Source organism: Cygnus atratus, chromosome 8 (genome assembly GCF_013377495.2).
Source record: "Cygnus atratus isolate AKBS03 ecotype Queensland, Australia chromosome 8, CAtr_DNAZoo_HiC_assembly, whole genome shotgun sequence".
NCBI classification, from domain to species: Eukaryota; Metazoa; Chordata; class Aves; order Anseriformes; family Anatidae; genus Cygnus; species Cygnus atratus.
Window position 1 is genome coordinate 27,502,297 of NC_066369.1, and position 21,615 is coordinate 27,523,911.

The 21,615-nt window shown below is 63.1% G+C and overlaps 2 protein-coding genes across 7 annotated transcripts; both read left to right on the forward strand.

The window, feature by feature from the left end:
* The first annotated feature begins 6,213 nt into the window (after positions 1–6,213).
* On the forward strand, positions 6,214–19,740 carry ACOT11 (acyl-CoA thioesterase 11). Of its 6 annotated transcripts, none has more exons than XM_050712158.1 (17): positions 6,214–6,315; positions 10,274–10,346; positions 11,869–12,061; positions 12,885–12,954; positions 14,846–14,906; positions 15,333–15,434; positions 15,745–15,880; positions 15,977–16,133; positions 16,376–16,495; positions 16,573–16,717; positions 17,498–17,553; positions 17,681–17,747; positions 17,820–17,903; positions 17,990–18,123; positions 18,374–18,505; positions 18,576–18,702; positions 18,785–19,729. In XM_050712158.1, exons 2-17 carry the CDS (start codon positions 10,287–10,289, stop codon positions 18,938–18,940), a joined length of 1,800 nt encoding a protein of 599 aa, XP_050568115.1. In that variant the 5' UTR covers positions 6,214–6,315; positions 10,274–10,286; the 3' UTR covers positions 18,941–19,729. The 6 variants fall into 6 exon arrangements, with proteins under 6 accessions (XP_050568115.1, XP_035393197.1, XP_035393196.1 ...); XM_035537304.2 differs by lacking the exon at positions 6,214–6,315 and adding an exon at positions 6,523–6,711 and having other exon boundaries at positions 18,785–19,730; XM_035537306.2 differs by lacking the exons at positions 6,214–6,315; positions 10,274–10,346 and adding exons at positions 6,549–6,711; positions 13,733–13,783 and having other exon boundaries at positions 18,785–19,730.
* Positions 19,741–20,660: 920 nt separating this feature from the next.
* Positions 20,661–21,542, forward strand: TMEM205 (transmembrane protein 205). The gene is made up of 3 exons (XM_035537472.1): positions 20,661–20,790; positions 20,863–21,026; positions 21,243–21,542. Exons 1-3 carry the CDS (start codon positions 20,661–20,663, stop codon positions 21,540–21,542), a joined length of 594 nt encoding a protein of 197 aa, XP_035393365.1.
* The last annotated feature ends 73 nt before the right edge of the window (positions 21,543–21,615 follow it).

The window sequence follows — 21,615 nt, forward strand, 5'->3', positions numbered from 1 at the left end:
TACTACGAGTTGCTGGCTCCTCTCCTCTCCCTCCTCCTGTCTCCTTTAACCCATTTCATTATCTATGCTAGCTTAGGCTTGTCTACGTGGGAACATCACGGCGAAGTTATTGCAAAATAGATGGGCTGTGAATGGAAAGCGCAGCAGCGCTCCCCCAGCAGCTCCTGCACGGTGGCTTTGGTCCTGTACCCGCGATACCTGCGCTCGGCTCGCCCCGCACAACGGCCCTACGGAGGGCAGAGCAGCGGGTGGGACACGGCACATGGGAGCTGCTCTCCCCAGGGCTGTGCTGGGCTTCCCCCGGTGCTCCTGGAGCTGGCACTGCTGGGGCTTAGTGCTGCAGCTTCTGTAGCTGCAGACGAGACGAACACACGTGGAAGGCCTGCATCTCCCTCCAAGGGATGTTTTGCAATTAAGCGTCCCCTCCCTACGCAAACCAGCGCTCAGGCGAGTAACTCCAGGCCAGAGCCGGAGCCCCAAACTGCTGATTTTTAGCTATTTCTGGCACCTTTCATTTCCTATATTAAAAAGCAGAGAGTGCAGTGGGCGTTACGGCGCAGCGGGAGATGTGCTGACCTGTGGTGCAGCGAGCCGAGGAGGAAGGGACCCAGGCAGCCCCTATGGTCCCTCCAGATGAGGAGGGTTTTACAGGGCAGAGGAAGGCGCCCGGCTAGCGCTGCAGGACTCGTCCCCAGCCCTGCTCCTCGCTCCCCACAGCCGCCTCTCTGGGCCGTATCGCTCCCACCTCTCCCACCAGCGGAGTCACTTATCGGCCGCCTCTTCCATGTGTCCCCGCCTGATATGAGCTGCCCGCGGCGCCCCGAGCCACCCCCTGCGGCGCTCATTTTGGGACAGGAGCATCCCTTCAGCACTGCTGTGCGTATTTTTATTTCAGCACCTTCGTTTTTAGGCAAAAAGCCGCTGGTTTTTGGGTGCAGCGAGCCAGGGGCTGTGTCCCGAGGTGACAACTCCGCTGCATAGGGAGCGGGGTTTTTGGCACCGAAACTCACCCCTGCAGCATCCTGCAGGGTTGGAAAGCCGCTGTCGCTGCTTGGAGGGCTGGTGGGGTTGTAAGCAGGGTGCTGCGTGCGTCGGGCACCTCTCCAGCCTCTTGCTGCTTCCTCCTACCCGCTTTTGGCCGTGCCGTGGTGCATGCAGCCTCTGCCTTTGCCAAAGTGAAGAGCTGTGGCACAGGAGCCGCTCGGAGCATCTCAACTCTCCCGCGGCGTCGGCATGGCCAAACCTCAAAGCTGGGCTCTTGGAGGGGCTTTGAGCATACACTAAACTCCTTGAGAGTGCAAAGGGTGCCCCAGAGAAGCCCAATCCTTTGGTTTCTCAGTGAAATAATAACTGAAACAGGAGAGTCCATAAAGGAAATAAGAAAAGACAACTACTTTTATATGTGCGCTTAAGTATTTAGGTCAGTATTTTTAGAATAAATAGCCGTGGGTTGGTTCCTATCTTTTCACTTTCATTTTTCACACTTCAGCTTCATTTTCCCCAAGCTGGTTAACTGAAGAAGCAATTGGGTTTCTGCAAGCCCTCGCACCTACCAGCACGCCGACCTCGCCGCCTCTGGTTTTTCCACCGGCCCCTCCGTCCTCCATCCTCCCCTTCTCCCCTTCTCATGGGCTGAGCCCGGCCCTGTCTGCGCTGAGGGCGTCCCAAGTGCTGTGGGCATGTCTTGGGGGCAGCGTTGGTCCCCGTTGTGCTGCACAAGCACACCTTTTGCTGTTCCCCTCCTCGGTCCCCAAACAAGCCTTGTGATTTCGGGGCCGAAACCCCTGGCAGAAGGGGGGATCGCAGCTGGAGGGATGCCGCCCGGTCCTCTGGGAGCCAGGATTGGGGCATTACATCTCGCTATTAAAAGCGAACCCTCCGGAAGGGTCCTTCGGAGCGAAGCCGCCTTCCCGAGGAAACATTGGCAGCCTCGTTTGGCTGCAATAGCGCTGGGTTTGCTGAAGGCCCCCAAAATTAGACGAGGCTCCGAAACTTGTGATGGATGGGTACTGCAGCGGTGCGGGGGGGAGGCGGGAGTGTGCTCAGCCTCGGCTGTGCTGCCCCAAAAATAGGGGCATGGGGGGCACGGGGCACGTCCCTGCTGCCCCCCGGGGCTGGCGCTGGGCTCCTGCCGGCCCCCGCATGGCTCCCAGGGCAATTTATCCTGAGACAAAGCTCGCTCCTCCCCGGCTCAACGGCCGCTTCACCTCCGAGAGTTATTCACCGATAAACCCCATAAATTTGGGGGACAGCCATTTTATCACTCCTGGCAGCTCCGCGCGTTTACGTGCGCCAAGGTGAAAGCGAGGGAGACGGGAGGAGATGGGGAACGAGCTCCTGGCAGGGCCGGGGCCTCGGAGCACCCTGGCACAGGGCCGGTCCTGCACCGGGGCCGCGTCCTGCCCCGGCCCTCGCTGCCGGGGGCGCGAGGGCTGCTCTGCAAGGCGGGCGGCGAGAGCAGAAAGCCTCCTCCTCCTCCTCCGCGTTGCCTCCATGGATGATTTATCTCGCCACGCGGCTCCGGCCTGTTTTGCTGCATCATTCCAGGCGTTTTATTGCCTCCGGCCGGGGCTGCCGACATCCCCGGCGGGGCCCTGAGCACGAACCAGCCCTCGGCCCCCGCTGTCTGTGGGGACGCCGAGGAGCTCGGGGGCCACGTGGCCCATCGAGGCCCCCCGGGACAGGAGGACACCCGCGTCCTCAAACGGCTCCTCGCCGCGTGCATCGCCGTCGCACGAGCGCCAGCACCCAGACCACGGGGTGCCAGCACCCACCTCCTGTCCCACCCAGCCCCTCGGTGGCCGGCGTTCGCCCGTGATTCTGGGGGGGTTGGGTTTTTCTGGGGGGGTTCACGGGTTATTTTGGGGGGGGTTCATTGTTTTTTTGGGGGGGTTATGGGTTATTTTTTTCATTCCATGGGTTACTTTGGGGGGGTTCATGGGTTATTTTGGGGGGGTTCATTGTTTTTTGGGGGGTTCATGGTTTTTTTTTTTTCATTCCATGGGTTATATTTTTTCAGGTCCGTGGGTTATTTTAGGGGGGTTCATGTTTTTTGGAGGGGGTTCATGGGTTATTTTTTTTGGTGTTCATGAGTTATTTTGGGGGGGGGGGGGGGTTCATGGGTTATTTTTCTAGGGTGATTTATTGGGAGTGGGTTATGGGTTATTTTTGGGGGTTCAGAGGTTATTTTTTTGGATTCATGGGTTATTTTTTGGGGTCCATGGGTTGTTTTTTAGGGTTCACTTTTTTTTGGGGGGGGGTCATGTTTTTTTTTTGTGGGGTTCATGGGTTGTTTTTTTTGGGTTCAGGGGTTATCCTTTGTGGTTCAGCGCTTAATTTGGGGGGTTCAGGGATTATTTTTTGGGCTCAGAGGTTATTTTTTGGGTTCATTGTTTTTTTTTTTTCGGCTCAGGGGTTATTTTTTGTGTTCAGGGTTTGTTTTTTTTGTTGTTGTTGTTCAGGGGGTATTTTCTGGGCTCAGGGGTTATTTTTTTGTGTCCCAAGGGAGCAGCAGCGCTCAGGCTTTGCGGTGCGGGTTCCTGTTTACCCGAGCAGCCGCACTTTTGGGGACGCTGGCGGGGAAGCATCACCGGTACCGGTGGCCGTGCCGTGCCGTGCCGTGCCAAGCCGGTTCTGGGCCGGAAACGGGCCGGTTCCGGGCCGGGCCGGTTCCATTCCGAGCCATTCCGTTCCATGCCGTTCCATTCCAGGCCGTTCCGACCCGTTCCGAACCCGTCCCGTCCCGTCCCGTCCCGTCCCGATCCGTTCCGTGCCACCCTCGCTCCCCCGGGGGCGGGGCGGATGGCAGCGGGGGAGGGGGGCGGGGCTAGGCGCGGAGGGGGGGGCGTGGCCTACCGGGACGCGGAAGGGGCCTCTTGAAACCGCCGCGCGCTGATTGGCCGCGCGCCCGCCCCGCCCCGCCCCGCCGGGGCCCGCGGGTGCCTCCGACCCCCCCCCCCGCCCTGCTCCCGCCGGAACAAGATGGCGGGGGGGTGGGGAGCGGGAGCTCGGGGCAATGGCGGCCCCTGGCGGCACCGGGCGGGGTGGGCTCGGGGTGAGGGAGGCGTGAGGAAGCCGTGAGGGCCCTGTGAGGGCCCTGTGAGGGCTCCGAGGGCCCCGTCCCTCGGCTGCCGCCCCCAGCGCCGCCCCCCCGCCGTGCTGCCGCCTCCTGGGGGGCTGGGAGCAGCTCCTGGATGAGGAGGCGGCGGCTCTGGGGGGAGTCGTCAGCGGGTCCTGTCAGCGCGGCTCAGCGCCCGCCGTAGTGCTGGGTCCTGGTCTGCGGCCCCTCCGCATGGCCCGTCACCGCACCAAAAAGCGTCCGTACACACAGCCCGTCACCGTGTCCCGTCACCACATCCCATACCTCATCACATCACCGTATCCCATACCACATCCCATCCCCACATCCCCACCATCCCCGCATCCCGACACCGCAACCCGTCACCACATCCCACCCCCATGTCCCATCCCCACACCCCATCCTAGAGGCAATGGCCTCAGGTTGCACCAGGGGAGGTTCAGGTTGGAAATTCGGAGACGTTTCTCCTCAGAAAGAGCGGTCAGGCGTTGGGATGGGTTGCCCAGGGAGGTGGTGGAGTCGCCGTCCCTGGGGGTGTTCAAGGAGAGGCTGGACGTGGTGCTTGGGGACATGGTTTAGATAGTGGTGGTGGGGGGATGGTTGGACCAGGTGATCTTGGAGGTTTCTTCCAACCCTAATGATTGTAGGATTCTACAGTTATATCCCACCACCCCACCTTGCTGCCCCATCCCATCACCCCATAACGAGACCATTCCACAGCAGCCCCCTCGTGCCGCCCTCCCTTCTCCCCATTGGCACCCATGAGCCCCGGGGCCAGGGGCAAAGCTAACAGAGCCTCCCCCCGCTGCCCCCCGGGGCCGTGCGAAGCGTGGGAACAGCCCCACCGCGTTAATTAACCGTTAGGGCGAAGAGCGCCATGAGGCGCCGCGCTGCCCAAGATCTCGCCGCTGATAGCGCGGGTGCCTGCCGCAGCCTGTTGCCGCACTCCCCCCAGCCCCAAAATGGCTCCGGGGGCAGGGTTGGTCCCATGGGGCCCGAATGGGACTCAACCGGCCTCCCAACCGGCCTCCCTCAGGGCAAGCCTCGTGGCTGGCCTCACGGGGAGGAGGTGAGCAGCCGCAGCCCTCGCTCGAAGTGCTCCGAGCAGCACCGAAGCGAATAGGTCAGCTTTTTTTTTTTTTTTTTATTGCTCCAGAGTAATTAAGGGTGTAATTAATAATCGCTGTCCCGGTTGCTCAAGCAGGCTCGGCCCGATACGGGGCTGGGCTGAGGATCCCCGGCCTCTCCTGCAGCCTCCCCAGCGCCGTCCCCAGCCCGACCATGGCTCCTGCCCCTCTGCCGGCCTCGCGGAGCCGGGGACCGTCCCTCGTTACTTACTCTGAAGGGCTGCCACAGTCTTTTAACCCCAGTCCCTGAGAAATTTCAGTCGTCCCAAGGAGAATAGCTGCTCGCAACCGTTTGCTAATTACACGTATGGATGTCAATTAATTCATTTAGCTAATTATCCGCTCCGTGAGCATCACGCACCGAAGAACTGTAAAAGACGGGCACGCGGTGATGGACGGGGAGCGAGAAGCTCGCGCGCGTGCAGGCTCGGAGGTAGGAGCCACGGCGGGGACGCACCCAGTTGGTGCGATGGCTGCAGGCCGTAATTACAGCAACGCTCTAATTGCACGGGAAAAAACACCGAACCTGGCCTCGAAACTTTTGTCGGGAGCACAGGTCAAGCACCTGAAGTGTCTGCAGGGGACAGACATCCCACCTCCAGTCTAAATTTGGGTCGCTGAGGGCCCAGCGCTGCGGTGTGGCCCCGCCGCGTCCCGCAGCATCAGGTCCAGATGCTTGGTACCCGCTGGGACCACCCGTGCTGTCCCCGGGGTGGCCGCTCCGAAGCCTCGTGATTTTTATTTACCAAAAAAAGCGAGGCCTTGTTTCCTGTTGAGTTTGTTTAATTATTTCACCGCTGGCTTTCCAGTGCTGGGTGTGCCTGTGAGGGGCTTTGATCAAACTTATGTACACTGATGGCCAAAGGTTTGCTTATCAAAGCACGTAAATAAAATGCAAACACAACAACACCTCCCGAAAAGCTAACAGGCTGCGCGGCTACCGCAGCAACACGGCAATTTGCATTTTCTTTCCTTGTTTCTGGAAACTTTTTTTTTTTTTATGATCCCAGCCAGATCTGCCTCAAAAGCAGCGGGGCCAGGGAGCGGCCGAGGAAATTGGAGAAGCTCCGGGGGCTGCGGGGGAAAGCCAGCGGGCAGGAGTCCTTCCAGGTGCGTGCCGTGCCCGTGCCCGCTCAGACGCGGTGCCGTGGGGAAGGAGGACGCAGGGAGACGGGTGCCGTGCCCCGCAGCACCCCGTGCCGGAGCACGGCGCTCCCCGGCACCTCCCTGGGTAGGGAAGCTTTGCGAAGCGCTACCTTAAGAAAAGTTGAGCGCTTATTTAAAAGGAAGCAGGGGGTGTGCGCTGGCTGCGTCCCAAGGGCAGCGTAGAACTGGCCTCGACACCCACACCCCGGGTGCTGGCCGAGCCCAGCGCCACACGCAGGTGTCCGGACGCCTCTCCTCCTCCTCCTCGCTCTCCTCCTCCTCTTTCTCCTCCTCCTCGTCTTCCTCTTCCTCCTCACGCCGCTCCACCGCGCTGCAAATGCTCAGCTTCTTCTGGCTGAGGTGAGGGCAGAGGGGACACCCGGGGGGGGACGGGGACACGAGGGACGGTGGCACGCGAGCGGGGCGAGATGCCCTGTGCCACCCAAAGGAGTTTTCACGGCGGGTGTTGGAGCAGTGCCTGCAGTGCCAGCGCTGCGGGGAGAGGGCCTGGGGGGGGGAAATCCCTCCTTGCCCCGCTCGCCTGGTGGATGCCCCCTTGCCCTTCAGGCTGCTGGTGTTGGGGCTTTGCACCGAGCCGTGCCGCGGGGCGCGGGGAGGGGGACGCTGGCAGGGAGACGCTGCACGAGCCCGAGCTGCCTGCTTCCAAGAGCCCCAGGGCTGTCCGGGGGTGCGGGCAGGGATGTGGGGGCACCAGGGGCGAATTGGACTCCTTGTGCTTCAAAAGGGGCAAATATTTGGGAATCGTGGGCATGGGGCCACTACGGGGCCGGCTGGGGTAGCGTGGGTGGATGGATAGGGCGGCTGCATGACACTGTGGTGCTCTTGACCGTAGTGGTCCCAACTGTGGTGGTCCCAATCATCATGGTCCCAACTGCGGTGGTCCTGGCCGTGGTGGTCCTGGCCATAGTGGTCCCGGCCGTGGTAGTCCTCTCCCCAGGAAAGCCGTGAGGAGCAGGGAGGTGGGCACCAGCCACGTGCCGGGCAGTGCTGTCGGGTGTCCCCACACGCGTGCCGTTTGTCCCTGTCCGTGTTGGCGGCACCTACAAGGGTTCATGTGCAGCTCTGCTACCTCCTGGGGCTGGCGGCAGTGGTGCTGGGGACCTTTGTCCCCTGCAAAGCACCCAGGGGACTTTGGCCCCCTGCCGGGGCAGCTGCAGCCCCATTGCCCCCACGGCTGGGGATGGGCAGGGATGGGGCTGGGGGCTGCGGACACCCCCAGGAGTGGAGCAGAGGGAGGAGGAGGAGGAGGATGAAGGGGCCCCAGCTGCTCTGGCAGCAGCAAAGGCTTTCCACGGGCTGCTGGTGTACAACCTACAGCAAACAGACCCGTCCTCGCGGCCCCCACCGCGTGTGGCCCTCAGGTTGCACTTTCCTGGCCCGACGCCTCGCTTTGCTCCACGAAACCCCTGGGGAAGACATGACATGTGGTCCCAAAAAAGCTCTCGCAGCGTGCCAGGAGCTCACCTCTCCGGCACGGGGCCCTCGCTGCCCAGTCGAGGCGGCAGGATTTCCCAAAGTAGGTCAGGTTAGTTTTTTTTAACGCGTGCAGATTTGCTCGTTACCATGGATATTGTTCAATTACACACCGATAATCCACCCCCCGCCCCGAGGACTCGTGTCGCCACTTTCCTTCCCCCCGTTTTTTTCTTTAAGCATTCCCAGGGACGGGTAAGGGCGCACCGCGGGGACGGAGGGGAGGTGGGAGAGCGAAGGCGGACGAGGGACATCTCGGTTAGGAGCTGGGGAAGATGTTTCTGAGCCGGTGGGAGGACAGATGTGTCTGTCACGTGCACCGTGCCCTGTCCAGATCCCAAGGGGGACAGCACCAGGGACCCCCGGACTGTTTGGGGGTGGCTCACCCATGCTCCTGGGGGCTCAAGGACTTGGGGACCTCTGTGCGAGTGGAAAATGAACAAACATCCCCATTTTCCCTACTATCAACTGCTCCCTACTATTTTTCCCTACTATTCAACTCCCAGACTGGCTTCGTGGACACACAGCGCTTGGCACCCCCCTCTCCCCAGCCCCACACCCCAAATCTGTGGGGCCATTCGTGTCTCTGTGCCTCTCCCCCCCTCTTTGGCGGCGCAGGAATTGAGCGTGGCAGGAGGCAGGAGAAATATTCCGCTTGAAGGCGTTTTTTTTTTTTTTTTTCCAAGGCAAACTTTATTTTTTTGGTAGAAGTGGGTCACGCCAGGGGTGACAGAGGAAGAGCAGCACCACCGGGGCGATGCATCCCGTTACCATGGTGAGCCAGGGGCTGCATCGCTCAACAGCCTTCCCCATCTGACAGCTGAGCAAGACGGAAGGTTTCAATGAGGACAGACACTTGCAAGCTTACTTTCGATAACCTCCCACCCTATAAATACCCTCGATCCGGGCGGCTCCGGGTCTCAGGAGCGCTGCGGCCGTGCGCTTCCCTTCCCTGTACATGGAAGGCGGGTGTGTGCCCGCGCCCCAAACAGCCGGGGGATGCAAAGCAGGTGGCTCTTTTATTTTTTGGTCCCCTTCCTGCTAGCGCTGGAACGAGCAAGGTGACACGAAGGGTGCGATCGGGGCCAGGAGCAGCGTTGGGTTTCCAAGGCACGGTGAGCTCTGTGTTCTTGGCGTCGGCCACCGCGGCTGTGGGGTGGGTCGGGGCCACCCCCGGCCACTGCCACCGCCTCTGCCTGCAATAAGCCACCCCCGGGAGCCCTTGGTGGGGAGCAGGGCTCGGCGTGCCCCTGGGCTCTGTGCCGGGAGCGGCGGTGTGGCCGGGGACGGGAGCATCCCATTTGCTGCCCTGCTGTCAGCGTGAGCCCGTCCCGCTGCCAAGGACACCTCGGCCGTCTTGTGACTGCGGCAGCGAGATACACGGAAAGTATTAGCGGAGCGTCACCGGCTGTGGGATCGGCCCGGCACCGCCTCTTGGCTCAGCCCAGCGCTCCAAAATAGCCGGGAGGCTTTCCAGCAAACCCGCGAGCGCCGGGCCTGACCCTTGGGGAATGGCAGGTGCGAGCCCAGGCTCTACCCTTGTCGGTTTTAAGTCCCGCAGCCCCCAGCTGGGGCATCGCGGGGGGCTGGCGGCCTGGGGAGGGAGGGACGTCAGTGTGGGGCGCAGGGGAGAGGGCGGGACACCCCGCTGCGAGCATCCAACATGCTCCCATGTCTTGTCCCCGCGGTGCTGGCCGGGGACAGACCCTACACGGCCGGACCAGGTGGGTGAGGGTGGCCGAGCCCTCTCTGCTCTTGCTGGATGTCGTATTTTCTGTTCGGGGCCGGGCTCCAGCTTCCCCCGTCCCTCCTTGGTGGCCGTGGGTGAGGCCAGGACCACCCTGCGAGCATCCCTGGTGCCTGGGTGAGCCGGTGCGGCCAAGCCCCATGCCAAGCCCAGTGCTGACCCCTGTGCCGAGCCCTGTGCCGAGCCCTGTGCCGAGCCCGGTGCCGAGCCCGGTGCTGAGCCCGGCGCCGAGCCCGGTGCCGAGCCCGGCGCCGAGCCCGGTGCCGAGCCCCTCCGTCACCTTTTGTCTGTTTACAAGCTGCTGGCGGCAGCCTCCGTCCTGCCTGCGCCGCTCTGCTCCTCTGCTCCCACTCGCGGATTTAGCCGGCTCCTTCCAAACAAAGTGCCCAGCCCCGAGAGCAAACAGCCCCGCCGCGGCCGAGCCCTGCTGCATCCCCACGGGGAGACGCCAGCAGGTCCTCAGCAGGGCTGAGCCCCCGTGCTTTGGCTAACAGGGAATTTAGGCGATGCAAAGCGGCTGAGCCGTGCCTAGGGTGCCCTGTGTGTCCCATATCCCCCCCAGGAGCGCTCCAGCACCGCTGGTGGTGCCGGGGGGTGCCCCCGGAGCCCCTTTACGGCAGCGCCCCCAGCCCCCGGGTTGCTGTTCCTCTTTTAACCCGAGCCCGCTCTTCTCCTTTCCAGGTGTCTTTTAAAAATGGTCAAGGGGAACATAGTCCCTGAAGACATCTTGAGCTTCTGTTGCAATGGCCTCCAGGTACCCCGCGTGCCGTGCCCGTAACCCCGGCGCTCCCGGCGTGGCTGTGCCGAGCACCCCGCACGCTCCCTGTCCCCCGTGGCCACCGCTCCCCATCCCACAACACCCGTCCCCATGAGCACCCCCAGCTGCAGTGCGGGGCCGGGGGGATAACACAGCATGGCAGCTTCTTCCCAAAAACTTCCAAGCGACCAGCATGGAGGAAATAAACACAGGGCGCTCCGGCCAGGCTTGCTGCTCACTTCGCTGCAGGGATCTTTGGAGCTCTTTGGTGGCTGGCTCCCCAGCGCCTGCCGGCTTCCAGAAATAGCCGTGTCCTTGCGTGCTGCCCGGGTGGGCGCCCTGGCATGCTGCAAACCAGCCCGGGGGGGCTCGCGAGGGGGTTCAGGGGCTGCCGACGTCCCCGTGGGACGGGGCCCCCTCCCCGTAGGGTTCGCTCGCCGCCTTCGCTGCCGTCCCCGCTGAGCCGAGGTTTTGTGCCGTTTCTGGGATGTCTTGGACCAGTAGCTATGGAAACAGAGGTCTCCTGCTAGAGCGGCTGCGGAAAAATGCTATTCTGAGAGGCGAGCCCGGGATGGGAGGGAAGGCTTCGCTCCGAGACGTTTACAAAGGCGGCGGGGGAGAGCCGAGGGGAGAAGGAGCTGCCGCCGTTGGGATCTTGCAACGGGGGCGATAAATGGGGGACGTGGCTGGAGCATAAAGAGGAAGGAAGCGGTGTAATGAAGCCCAGACGGCTCTCGTGTCTCCTCGATTGCTCACGGGGCTAACTGAGTTCATCCCTTGTGTAACGCAGCCCACTCGGTGTAACACAGCCCATCGAGGGCTGATCCGCCCCCCTCACGGCCCCGCGGCCATCCCAGGCTCTCCAAAACCGCCCCGCGCCGAGCCCTGTGCTGGGCGAGCCTGGAGGCTGCTGGGGAGCAGACCTGGCCCTCCACCACCCCGGACAAAGGCGCCTTTCCCCCGATAACACAGCTCCAGCACGGGGCTGATCTGGGGGGCCAGGATCCCGGCTGGTGGGCTTGGGGTTTTTTTTTGGGGGGGGGGAAGCGACCGGGTCAGCTCCTGCGCTGCACCAGTGCTGATGAACGGCCTGGAAGCTCGCTCCAAGCAGCCAAAGAGCTCTTTTTTTTTTTTTTTTTTCTTCTTTTTGCTGAGGTCTGTAAAATTCCTCCTGGTTGCCCTGCTCCCTGTTGCACTCAGAACATTTTTATCCGTTTCTCCCCAGCGATCGGCTGCTGGGTGTCCCTGGTGCCCAAAGCATCCCGCTCCGCCGGGCAGGGGCTTGCACGCGTCCTCGGTCCCCGGGGGTTTTCTCCCGTTTATGCAAAGGGAGCCAAGGAGAAGATGCCCTTTGTGGTGGCGGATCTCCTCACGCAGCCAAAATTTGGGATGCGAAAGGCAAACAGCAGGGTTTGAGGGTCACACTCCCAAGGCTCAGCGCCCCCGTAATGCCCGGTTCCTAACGAGGCCGGGCTAACGACCCGCAGCCCCGTGCCAGCATCTCGCCCCTCCGCCGCAGGGCTCGACCTCGCCGCCGCCGCCGTGCAGCCGGGACCCGGGGGAGCGTGAGGAGGCGCCGGGGGCCATGGGCGGCCGCAGCCCCACGGAGGTGCAGATGAGCCAGCTGGTGCTGCCCTGCCACACCAACCACCGCGGCGAGCTCAGCGCCGGGCAGCTGCTCAAGTGGATCGACACGGCCGCCTGCCTCTCGGGTAAGGTGCCCAGGCACATTTAACCCACGGGTGGGTTTTGGAGAGCTCGGCTTGCCCCTGGCACCCTGGGTGGGGAGGCAAACGGGCTGTTCCAGGACGCCTGGAGCAGCACGGGGTGATGGAGAGCAGAAGGGACAAGCGGATGCATCCTCCTGCGGGGTGAGCGGGGCCGGAGGGCAGGGTCCTGGTGCTGGGAGATGCGGGGCTGCGTGCAGGCGGCAGCGTGCCCGTCCCTGCCCCGCTGCCCGCGGCGGCGCTGACGCCAGCCGGGCCGGGCACGCTGCCAGTGAGCTGAGTAATGAGAGCGGCCAGGAGCAGGACGGAGGGGGAGGAGGCTGGCTCTGCAGCGCACGCGGCTTCGCGGGGCCACATCAAATGCAGCAGCTGCTTCCCCCCCAGACACTTCCCGCTTCATAGTCGGGGTGCAGCCAGAGCCAGGGCAGCAAGAGGGCTGCCAGGGAAGCGGGGCAGTTTTGCAGTTTGGGGGTGGTTCTCTGGTCCTGAGGGCAAGCCGAGCCGGCAGGGTGGCTTTAAAATGTTTGTGCTGCTGCCATCAGCTGCTGCGCATCTCCGCGGCCGGGGCCCAACCACCAGCGAGGCAGAGCGATGTGGCTGGGAGCTGCAGCACGCCCACCCCGCGGGGCAAACCCTGGGCGAAACATTCACAAATCCCCAAAGGCTGCCAGCAGCTGGGCGGCCTGCCAGCGGGGAAAGGGGCAGAGGCAGGAGCAGGGCTTTGGAGGTGCCCGCCCCCCCAGACACGAGGCAGAGGAGCAAAGCACGCCGCTGCGGGTTGCTGACGCCGTTTGTTTTTCCTTTCCAGCCGAGAGACACGCCGGCTGCCCGTGCGTCACCGCCTCGATGGACGATATCTATTTTGAGCACACGATTAGGTAAATGCGCTGCTTTCTGCCCGCTCCCGTGGCCGGGGCGTGCTCCTGATGCCGCAGCGCGGCCGGGCGAGCTGGGGCCAGGCTGGGCAGAGCCTCGCCGTGCCAACAGCTTCCCACCTGGGTGTGTTACAGCACCCTGCTGCCAGATCCGTGGCTGTGCCGGAGCGGAGACGCACGGTGCCAGGTTCTTGGCACCTCTGTCCCCTGGCCGGTGGCAGGGCTGGATGTGAGCAAGCAGTGTGATAAAGCATCCATGAACCCGGCCAAACCTGGGAAACCTGCTCCAGGTCTCACCGTCACCCCCAGGAAGCTTTAACCCCCCACTTTTGTCACCTCACAGCCACTGCTGGCAGCTGGCACGGGTGAGGACGAGCCGCCCCGTGCCGTGACCGTGTGCTGCCGCGGCACCGTGGCGTAGGGACGTGGCACGGCAGGGTGCTGCCGTGCAGGATGGATGGAGCTGGGCAGGGTGCTCGCGCTGCCGAGCAGGGAGGAGGCAGCAAAGGGACCTTGTAGCCAAACTGGATGAGGCCCCATGCCCCATGGTGCGGCATAACACCGCGTTATACTGGCAGGGATGTAACGTGGGGCCGCGTGAAGCCTGAGAGACCTTTGGGGAGCTGCAGGTTGCGTCTGTCATTTGTCCTCCTCCGTGCCTGGGTCTGTTGCTTAAACACTAACCAGCTGCGTGCCGAGTGCTCCGCATCCCCCAGCCCTGCCCTGTGTTCCTGCCTCCGTCCCTAACCGCCCCGTATCTTGCTCTTTCTTTCCGCACCAGCCAGACGTATATAAACACCCCCGGGCAGCAGCGCGCGAGGAGCGGTGTCTGGTACGGACGTTCGCAGCCCTAGAGTAGCCGGAGCGGCCGGCATAACGCAGCGCTGCCGTGAGTTGGGAGCATTAACCCCACTGACACGGCCTCGGGGCTGCTGGCCTAACCCCGCTAACGCCCGGGCACGCCGCGGCCGGCGCCCGCTCCGGCCAGAGTGACCTCGCAGAGCTTCGGGGGCTGGGGCTGCCCCCCGGGGCTGCTCGCAGCCAGGAGTCGTGCGTGGGGACGGCGGAGGTTGAGAGGCTCTCCCCGTTTCTGGTTTTGAGCCCTTGATGGTGCAAACTTACGGAGGCAGTAACAGGGCTCATTTTTCCACTTTGTTTTCCAGCATTGGTCTCTTTTAGAGGATGAGGAGCATTCCCGACCTAGTCATACACTTATTAAAGACTTTTTCCTCTTGCTGATGCCAGTGAGCTGCATTTGCTTATTTTGCTTAGTCCCAGCCTGGTGTGCATTAGGCTGCAGCTGTTTCTGTGTTTACCCTGAAGCCTACTGAGGGCTGGGAGGGTTGCTCCAGCAGTTTGCTGCCAGCAGGTATTTCAGGCACGAGACAGGGCAAAACGCCCCTGGACGGATCCTGCCCTCTGCCACCTCCCGGCACCGCAGGGTGTCCGTCACTGCAGGCCCTGCGAGCGCTCGGGGCGCACACGGCTTTGGGGCCGCTCTGGCTGCTGCCAACCAAGGGGGTCCCCACGCGAGACCCCAAACAGGAGGACACCGGGGGCAGGAGGAGGACAGGGAGCCGTTTGCTCTGGCAGGAGCGCGTGTGCCCGCGAGGCGGGGGGGTGCATGGTCCCCCCCTCGCCAACACCCCTGGGCAGCTCTGCAGCCCCTCGGGAGTGCCCAAACCCGGGCACCTGTTTGCACATGGCTGTGTGGGGGCGACATCTCCCCGCCGGGCTGAACACCAGCAGGCTGGTGGGGTCCCTCAGCTCAGCGGGGTGTCCCCGTGCCCGCTGGCACGCACACGCCTCGTCGGGGAGGTGCTCGGTGCTGTACATCCGTGGGATGTCATCCTCCACTCACCTCTCTGTTCCTTCCCCTCTCCGTGTTTTCCAGCGTGGGGCAGGTCGTTAACATCAAAGCCAAAGTGAACCGAGCCTTCAACTCCAGCATGGAGGTTCGTATGGCGCAAACCCTGTTCTCCCCCCTGCCTGCCCTGTGCACCCTCGCTGTCCCCACAGCTGCACCCTCCTGTGCACTGCAGCCGCATGCACCATACCTGCACATCCCTCCGGGCTCCAGCTCTACCCCTCATCCCATGCAGCTTTTTGATAAACACCCGCTGATGCTCGGGCACCAAACCGCTCCTCCTCTTCCCTGCTCAGCTTCAGGATCCCACACATCCTGGAAATCTCTGCGCTTCACGCCCTGCTTTAAATGCAGGCTCCCCCATCCTTCCGTGGGGGGGATATTTGGGGTGAGGAACCCCCGTGGGTGCTTCTGCAACCCCCGTGCCCCGTGTCGGTGGTGCTGTGCCTGCGTGCTCACCCCCCAGCCGCTCGCCCCCGTGGCTCAGGGGCCCTTGTGCTGTGCCCCCTGCCAGGTGGGCATCCAGGTGAGCTACGAGGACCTGTGCAGCGGGAAGCACTGCAGCATCTGCAAGGCTTACGCCACCTTCGTGGCCCATGGACCCCCCGGCACCAAGGTAAGCGCTGCTCAGCGAGCCCCCGCGCCCGGCCAGCAGGGAACCAGCCTCTGCGGCAGGGACCGGGGCTGCTCCCATATCCACGGTGGTTTTGGGTACACATTGGGGTGCTGGGGCTATGGCACGGAGGGTGCCTGCCTTGGAGGCAGCAGCAATGGCACGTCCTCCACGTTCCCCTCTGGCCCCTCCAGCTACAGCACAGCCCAGCCACGCTGGCAGGAGTTTGCCCAGCTCCTCTGTGCTTGGTTTGGGATGTCGCAGGGGTGCTGCCCCGCACAGGGCACCCACCCCATCCATCGCCCGTGCCCAGGTCAAGCTGAAGCCACTGGCCCCGCAGACAGAGGAGGAGAAGATCGAGCACAGCATCGCCGCCGAGCGCCGCCGCATGCGGCTGGTCCACAAGGACACCCTCAAGGACCTCCTCACCCGCAGCCCCCGCGAGACCGGTACAGTGCTTCCCCTGCCAGGGTGGAGCAGAGGGAATTGGGGTGCTGGGCGCGGGGGCAGCCGTGGCGCTGAGCCCCCTGGTGCCCCCCCGGCAGAGCTGGAGACGCGGGACGGCAGCGTGGTGGTGCCGGCCGAGAAGACGCGGGTGGAGAGCGTGGAGCTGGTGCTGCCCCCGCACGCCAACCACCAGGGCAACACCTTCGGCGGGCAGATCATGGCCTGGATGGAGAACGTGGCCACCATCGCGGCCAGGTGCCCGTGGGGGGTGGGCAGCCGGGGGGGGCGGCTGCAGCTGGGTGCTGGGGACCCTTGGGAGCCGGCAGGGTGGCAGGGACGGGGCCGGGCACAGCGCCGGCGGGGTCGGCACAGGGGGTGCAGCACAGCGGGAAAGGGCGAGCTCATGGCACGTGCAGGTCCCCCGGCTCTGACCATGCTGGGAAGGGGCGTATGGGGTTCTGGGGTACGGGTCCCATGGGATAACGCCCGCCCCGCAGCCGGCTGTGCCATGCCCACCCCACGCTGCGCGCCATCGAGATGTTCCACTTCCGCGGACCGTCGCAGGTCGGGGACCGGCTGGTGCTCAAAGCCATCGTCAACAACGCCTTCAAAAACAGGTGGGTGCCCGCAGCGGGACCCCCGGATCCCCTCCCATGGCCCCCTGTGCCTCACCTCTTCTCTGCCCCCTGCCCAGCATGGAGGTGGGGGTCTGCGCCGAGGCGTACGGCCAGGAGATGTCCGTCAGCAGAAGACACATCAACAGCGCCTTCATGACCTTCGTGGTGCTGGACGAGGAGGGCCGGCCCCGCACCCTGCCCATGGTCGTGCCCCAGCCGGGGGTAAGGACCGCAGCCCCCAATTTGTCCCCAAATTTGTCCCCACCACGGCGGCTCCGGGTCCTGGGGAAGCAGCAGGCAGCTGCCGAGCCCTGAAAGGCTCCGATGGTTTTGTGTGCTCTGATCTGCTGCAAAACAAACGGCGTTTTGTTGGGATGGAAATCAGATTGCTCAGCGGCGGTGAATTAAATCGATAGCTCCGTGTAACTGCTAATAGAGTAGCAGGCCTGCCCGAGCAGAGGTGGAAGCGCGTTAGCCATGCAAGGCTTCACAGAACGTTGCCTGCAAGTTTGCGCTCAATGTTCCTGCAATTTAAGGGAAAGAATGAAAACCTATCAGGTTGTTTTCACCTTTCAAAGCATTCTAATCCATAGTTTGCTCGGATCCAAATATTTTCGAAAGGATGTCACACAAACACGGCAGCAAAGCAGACATCCGTGCGTCTCAGGGTAAATTGCAGCGTGAGCAACACAGCTACAGCCTCGTGCTGGGCTGAGCCGTGTCTGCACACCTGGTTTTGGGGTCTTAAAGCCAGGATTTCTCTCTGTCCTGCTTTCACCAACCCAACACATCCCAGGTCAGGGCAGGGTGTGCCGGGATTTCCCAAAACCCAGCTGCTGGGGCTGCAGGGACATGAGCTGGTGGGCTCCAAAAATGGTTCCAAACACACCAAAATGGTTTGCGGTTAACCTCCGGCAGGCGTGGGGCTTCACCCCACTGAATGTTTTCCCCAAAAGCTGTATTTTTACCCTCTTACCCTGCTGTGCGTTTCCCATTGATCAGGATGGAGAGAGGAGGTACAGGGAAGCCAGCGCTAGGAAAAAGATTCGGCTGGACCGGTGAGTGGAAAAAACAAGTGGGGACGGAGCGGGGAGAGCGGGCAGCTGGGAGATGCCACCCCCCAGCACTGGGGAGCATGGGCACAGTTTGTGCCGCACCGTAAGGAGAACGGTTCCCCTCCTGCAGGAAATACGTCGTGTCCTGCAAGCAGACCGAGGTGCCTCTGTCCGTGCCCTGGGACCAAAGCAACAAGGTAGGGAGCCTGCGGGCAGTGCTGCCTCCTGCCTGGGGCACCTCCAGCCCCTGACGTGCTGCCCTGCCGCAGGTTTATCTGAGCTACAACAACGTCTCCGCGCTGAAGACGCTCGTAGCCAAAGCAAACTGGGCGCTTGCCAGGGAAAAGGAAAAGGTACCGGCTCCTGCCCTGGCCCCTCGAGCTGCCCCCAAAATGGGGACATGCCATGGGTGCATCCCAGCCCTGCCCTGTGCCCCCAGGTGCGGATATACACGCTGGAGGAGGACAAGTTCCTGTCCTTCCGCATCGAGATGTCCGTCGGCATCGCCGCCGGCCAGGCCTTCTCCCTGCTCTCTGACCTGCGGCGCCGGCACGAGTGGGACAGCCACTACGCGTGAGCACTGCGGGGCGGGAAGGGACCCCTTCCTAAAAGCACATCCTTGAGGCTGAAGGTCCCTTTGGGTTTCCCTGGGAGCACGTGTTTCACGTTGGAGCTGTGCTCGCTCCTCGAACCGCACATCCCCATCCCTGGGGCTGGTGGCTGCACGTAGGAAACGTGGATTTGGGGTCCCCCCGTGGCTGGCTGTCGGTGCGCAGCCCGTCACCGCCTCTCCACGTGTGACCGGCGCCCTCCTGCCCCGCAGGAGCGCCGAGCTGGTCCAGCAGGTGGACGAGGACGACGCCATCTACCACGTGGTGAGCCAGACGCTCAGCCACGAGAACAAGCCCCAGGACTTCGTCATCCTGGCGTCCCGGCGGAAACCCTGCGACAAAGGGTGAGCGGCGGCCGTTTGCATCCCCGTCCCCGTCCCTGTGGCCCATCTCACCTCCTGCCCTCCTCCCCAGGGACCCCTACGTGGTGGCCTTTCGGTCGGTGACGCTGCCCACCCACCCGGCCTGCGCCAGCTTCACGCGGGGCGAGACGCTCTGCTCCGGCTTCTGCGTGTGGCCCGAGTCGGAGGAGACGAGCAAGGTGAGCCGCTGCAGCCCTGCCCCGCGCACGCCGGCCCCGGCCCGGTGCCCGGCCCTAACTCCCCGCCTCCCGCACGCCGCAGGTGGCCTACTACAACCAGGCGACGCCGGGGTACCTCGCCTACGTCACCACCAACGTGGCGGGGCTCTCCTCCAGCTTCTGTGCCACCTTCGAGGCCTGCGAGAGGTTCCTGCTGAAGAACAAGGACGACCTGATCGCGCGCCTCAGGGACCTCTAGGCCGCCCGGGGGGCTTGGAGGCTGCTGATGGACGGACGGACGGACAGACAGGGGGCTGGCAAGGAGGAAGGGGCACCTCGGCGGTGGGACGGGGCGCTCGGGCCCTGCCTCCCCGTGGAATTTGGCCCGAGCGAGGTCGGAGGGACGAGGACAGAGGGGCGTCACGGGAACGCGTCGCCCTCGCACTGACATGTCACACACCTGGCCTTTTTTTTCTCTTTCTTTTTCTTTCTAATTTTATAAGCTGCTGTACAGGACTTGATTTTCTAGTTCGATTAACGCTACTTGAATCTTTGTAGGATCTGAACTCTTCCCCAAACTGATTTTTTTTTTAACTCTTTCTTTATGGGGAAACGTTCTCACAGTGGTGGGGCGGGCACAGACACGGAGGTGCCGCTGCCCCCAGCACATCCCGGGCCAAGACACGGCTCTGGAGCCCTGCTGCCCCTCGGATCCCTGCTCAGAGCAGAGGGCGATGGACACACGGGGTTGAAAATGGGATGTTCTTGCAGGGTTTTGAGGTTTTCTCGGCTCTGGGCAAGCTGGAAGCAGAGGCTGGGCTGCCACCGTGCCTCCGTGCTGGAGCTGTGCCTCTCCCACATCCAAAAACTCGTGTTTTCCACCCAAGGTGCTGACAGGATGCCTGCGCTGAGCTGAAATCCCGATCCCATCAGGCTGCCCTGCAGTCCCGCTGCCAACGGGAGCCGCGGGGGCACGTGGAAGGAGCGGCAATAAAAGTGCATTAAAAGGGAAAAAAAAAAAATAATGACCTGTGCATCTGCTTGGGGGCGGCGGTGCTGCTGCCCAGCCATCGGGCACGGGGCGTGGGGAGCAGGTCACGGACACGGGGCTGCTCCGCGCTGCTGCTCGCAGGGGATGGGGCCGGGGGGGCTCGTGCCCGGCTGCTCCCCCCCCATCGCCTCTGTACCCGGTCCCCAGGAGGGTGCTTTGCCCCCATATAAACCTGGGGGCGCCGGCCAGGTGCTCGCAGCCCTATCGCTGCCGTATCTCAGCCCATGGCCATCCCCTGCAGGGCCTCAGCCGGGCTGCCGCCTCCCCCCGCCCTGTTATCACACGAGATAAAGGCGTTTCGAGCCGGACGCGGCACCAGACATTCAATTTTTACAGAGACTTCTTATCTCCCCCAACTCGGGGCAATCCTGCCCCTTTATCAGCGGGATGCGAGCCACCCGCTCTGCTTATCGCTAGGGATTGCAGCTGGTGGATTAAGAGCAGGGAGCGATGCTTCTGCCACAACATTAAACTTTAACTCACCTCTCCTCCTCCTGAAGCACTGCGCTTTTACTGCTGCGAGGTCACCATCAGCCTTGGCCTGGGGTGCTGGGGGTGGCATTTCCAGCTCGTCCCCAAATGCTCCCGGTAGCTCCTTCACTGCCACCTTCCTCGCCGGGTGCCGGCGTAGGGTTTTGGGGTGCTGGAGGGGAGCTGGAGCAGGACTCCCCCAGCAGGGACTTTTCCCCGAGGAAGGTACCTCTTTAATACCCGCAGCGTGGGCAGGTACTTGATATCCGTCCAGGCTTTTTCTTTCCCCCTTCTATTGACTCTGCTTGCTGCCAGGGGTCAGAGCGGGCTTTGGCTGGACTTTGCTGAAAGTCCACCCAAACCAGGCAGTGCCTGGGTGCTGACGCAGTGCCCCGCACCTACGATATAAGGGGTTTGGAGATCGGGTTTGCAGCCCGGGTGGGGTGGCTTGGCTGACATGGAGGGACCCGGCCCCAGCCAGGGCACGACGCTGACCAACGCGGAGCCCTCCAACGCGGTGAAACTGCTGCACCTGCTTCTCCTCTCCACCTTCTGGGGAATGCAGATCTGGGTGACCTTCGTGGCGGGTAGGTTGGGGTCCCCGCACGCTCCTCGCCGTGGCTCCGTGCCCGGGACCCATTTGCTCTCCCCCCCAGCAGGGCTGGTGATGCGCAGCCGCCTCCCCCGCCACACCTACGGCTTCATCCAGAGAGAGCTCTTCCCCTACTACTTCCACATCGGCTCCACCTGCGCGTTCCTCAACCTGACCCTATTTGCCATGTACCACCCCAGCGAGCTGCTCAGCGAGGAAGAAACTACCCAGGTAGTAGCCTCTTGCTTTAAAAGGCCAGCTGGCTGCAGCCCGAAGCCCTGCCCCTGCGGGGGCCCGCTTCATCCTGCTCTGCAGACAGTGACGAGGCCCACACGCGGCTTTGGTTAAAAGAAAGTTACCCTCCAGCTTTCAGCGAGCCTTGTTAAGAGGGGCTTGGGAGAAGTTTTAATCCACCGCGTTTCACGGCGGGCGTTGCTCCCCTTGCAGATCATCGTCTTCTTCGTCTGCGTGGCCGTCTCCGCGCTCAACGCGCAGTGGTTCGGGCAGGCCACCTCCGACATCGCGGCGGACATGCACCGCATCGAGCGCGGCCGCGGCCTGGGGCAGGAGGTCGGGCTGTTCGCCGGCGAGTCCTGCAGGGAGCTGCGCGCCTCCGACCCCAGCTACGGGCAGCTGGCCCGGCAGCTCGCCCTCTACCGCGCCGCGTCCGCCCTCTGCAACCTCTGCTGCATCGCCTGCAACGGCTTCAGCCTGTACTACCTGGCCGCCCACCTCTCCGCCTTGTGAGCCTCTCTGCCACTGCGAAGCGACCCCGAGTTTCGGAGTTTCGCCACTCTCAGAGATGCTTGTACTGTGTTTG